The sequence below is a fragment of the Triticum dicoccoides genome, unplaced genomic scaffold (assembly GCF_002162155.2).
Source record: "Triticum dicoccoides isolate Atlit2015 ecotype Zavitan unplaced genomic scaffold, WEW_v2.0 scaffold195942, whole genome shotgun sequence".
Classification (NCBI taxonomy): Eukaryota; Viridiplantae; Streptophyta; class Magnoliopsida; order Poales; family Poaceae; genus Triticum; species Triticum dicoccoides.
This window is the reverse complement of record NW_021232251.1, coordinates 1-3,053: the sequence shown is the minus strand read 5'-3', so window position 1 is coordinate 3,053 and position 3,053 is coordinate 1. Positions and strand designations below refer to the sequence as shown.

General features: G+C 59.9%; 1 protein-coding gene across 1 annotated transcript; it reads right to left on the bottom strand.

Annotated features, from left to right (window-relative positions):
* Positions 1-455: 455 nt before the first annotated feature.
* On the bottom strand, positions 456-3,044 carry LOC119344970. The gene is made up of 8 exons (XM_037615239.1): positions 2,851-3,044; positions 2,631-2,761; positions 2,327-2,508; positions 1,934-2,218; positions 1,773-1,831; positions 1,643-1,679; positions 1,461-1,532; positions 456-1,384 (listed from the first exon to the last, which is right to left on the bottom strand). The coding sequence occupies exons 1-8, from the start codon at positions 2,933-2,935 to the stop codon at positions 619-621; spliced, it is 1,617 nt and encodes a 538-aa protein (XP_037471136.1). The 5' UTR covers positions 2,936-3,044; the 3' UTR covers positions 456-618.
* Between the last annotated feature and the right edge of the window lie 9 nt (positions 3,045-3,053).

Below are 3,053 nucleotides of genomic sequence, written 5' to 3'. Positions count from 1 at the left end.
CTAGAACATGCTTAAATCCAAAAATAAAAAGAGCCTTCTTAGTTGGCGAACGTTCGCTGAGAGTGGGTGACATTTCGAACGATTTCGCTGGCAGTTTTAGTTGCGGGGATGACAACTTCTTCAGAATAACATGACAGTTTCTTGAGAAGAAGGCATTTTTCGTTTACTAAAACTGCAGGAAAAGCGTTCGTTTGACATCCCTCTTTCAGCCGACATTCACCAGATAAGATTATCACAAATATACTCCTTCCAAATATACTCCCGCCGTCCCAAAATACTAAACCAGCGATATTTATTTTGAGACGAAGGGAGTAGTGCTTTTTACACAAATCTGCAGGAGTTCCTCTTGCTGTCGGACAGTGTCCTAGGTTCCGGTTTGCTTTGTATTTGTAATTTTTTTGGTTGGATTACTCATAAGCGTTTTTCACAACGAATATGGTACTAGCTCGCAGCAGGAAATCACGGTTCAAGTTTGAATTAGTGCCTTGCTATCATATTCAACACTGTCAATGCAATCTCGCAGTAGGCTACAAAGCATAATGCAACCCTGCAGGAAGCCCCTGCCGGTTGGAGACTAGCACTAGCATGATATCCGCCTAACAAACCGGCACGCTCACATCACATGTACGGCCTTCTTCTGGGGCTGTGCAGCAGCGCCTTCTCCTCCAGCGGGTACCTGAAGGGCGGCGGCGGCGCCATGAGCTCCACCTCCCTGGCGTCGCTCCTCTTCCGCCTCTCCCTCGAGTGCACCACCCACAGCAGCACCGAGAGCAGCCCGGCGGCCGCGACGGCCAGCAGGCCCCGGTACACCTGCTCGCTGTACCTCCGCAGGCCGGGGCAGTGGTCCTCGCCGACGGCCTGGAACGCGCGGCGCACGAACGCGCAGTCCGCCAGGTCCACCAGCACCGGCCCGTACCGGGACAGCCCGTAGCTCACGTTGGCGGCGCCGACCATCTGCGCGTACATGGACGGCGTCAGTCGCCCGGCGGTGGCGCACACCCCCGACCCGCCGGCGTCCGCCGTCCGGCACACGAGGCCGCCCCACGACTGCCGCGCGGCGTCCGGGCCGGCGACCTCGCCGGGCGCGCAGGCGCGGTCGCGGAGGTCCGGCGTGTAGGGGTTGCAGAGCGGCGGCACGGGCGGGCCCGACTGGTTGTAGTAGAGCGGCGGCGAGAGCGGCGCCTGCGGCGGGAAGTCGCGGTTGGACACGTTGGAGATGACGCCGTTGAGCACGTCCACGAGGCGGTAGTTCACCTCCTTGCTCCGGCCGAGCGCCTCCGAGGCGGCGGCCGTGTCGACGCACGGCAGGATGTCGTCCAGCGCCGTGTGCTCCTGCGGGCGCCGCACCCACTCGCCCATCGCCACGCACGTGTCCCCCACCACGCTGAAAGAAAAACACATGTCACTGCTGCACTTCTTCTTGCGTGAGGAGTTGAGGTTGAGGTTGGTGGCGCGCTTACTTGTGCAGGAGGAGGAACGTGCCGCACATCACGAACGTTGCCGCAACCAGAATCCACCCGAGGAACACCAACCTGCGGACGGACGGATCACGGACGGACGAACAGTCAGCCGTGCAATCTTAGCTTAACACCCAAGTCTCGCACCGCATGCAGCTACATTGGATTAGATTAACTATGCTTACACGTAGACCAGCGACTCCAATCCACACGCCGAGAACACTGCAAAATATATACAAGTTCTTCAGATCATTTCATCGTAGCGGAAGCAGAATAATATTTCAGTTCAAAGTTTCAGTGACCAGTGCTGCTCACCAAGGCCAGCGAAGGCGAGGATTAGCATCCCGACTGCAAGAACGATGAGGATCTTCCTTCTGCGACGCGGCAGCGAATTAATCAGGGGTCAAGCGGTTCTTCATTTTGTGATGGAAATTAAGGTTTCGTGACAAATGAGTACTGCTGTTTCAGTGACGTACACTGTGTCCAGCGCGTCTCGGATCTTGGCGGAGTTGCTGGCGGTGCGGGCGGCGAGCTCGTCGGAGGCGGAGCTCACCCTGCGCACCACGCCGTCGATCCTCCCCTTGAGGTCGTCGGGCAGCGAGACGGCCCCCACGCCGGCCGCCTTGGCAGCCTCCAGGAACCCCGAGAAGGCCCGCAGGTTGTCCACCGTGTCGCCCGACTGCTTCACCACGTAGTCCACCGTCGCCGCCGTGCTGCCGTGGAACCGGCCCTGCCCGTCGTACAGGACAGCGCACCCGATGCTGCAACGCGCACACGCACCGAAGACTGGTTATGGTCAGGAGAGCGGCGGTGGTTGTGACTCGTGGAAGAGGAGACGGTGGCGAGGTGATCGGGGGAAAAAGAATTACGCGGCGGCGGCCGTGAAGGCGAGGAGGAGCAGGAGCGAGACGACCAGGGCAGCGCGGGAGTAGGAGGTGCTGCGGCTGGGGCAGCAGCAGTAGCAGCACCCGGCGAGGAACAGGGCGGCGCCGAACACGGCGAACCAGACTCCGGCCGCCGCGAAGACCGGCGCCGCGCTGAAGCCCACCGACTGCAGAATCGCATCGCGGAAACAACAGCAGAATTCAGGAACCGGAATTCATCAGAATTGAATTTTACCTACGAATGCGGATTGCAACCAACGGATCAAGAATATTCAGGACGAGAACTCACGGCCCAGTAGTGCTCGCTGCTGATGTTCCATCCGCCGGTGTAGTACCTCAGCCCGTCGAGAGGGTCCTTCCGCTGCGTCCGCGCCGCCGCGAGCACGAACGGCGAGTTCACGCCAGGCGCCGCCGCCGCCGCTGCACATGACCCCACCCACCAAAGTCACACACCTGACAATTCGGCGAGCGCGATCGGTGGAAAGGAAGACGGGTAGGAAGTTACGCACCTGACGCATCGACGGCGAGCAGGGACGCCATCACGAGGAAGAAGAAGAGCAGCAGCAGGACGGGAGGAGCTGCGCGAGACGCCATGATCACGGCACGCGGCGATCGGAGCGGCCGGTCAATGCGGCGTCGCTCTCCCAACCAAATTTGAAAGGGCCGGGACTTCCGCCGTGATATCCGCAGGAATATCTTTCTGCTGGTTGTG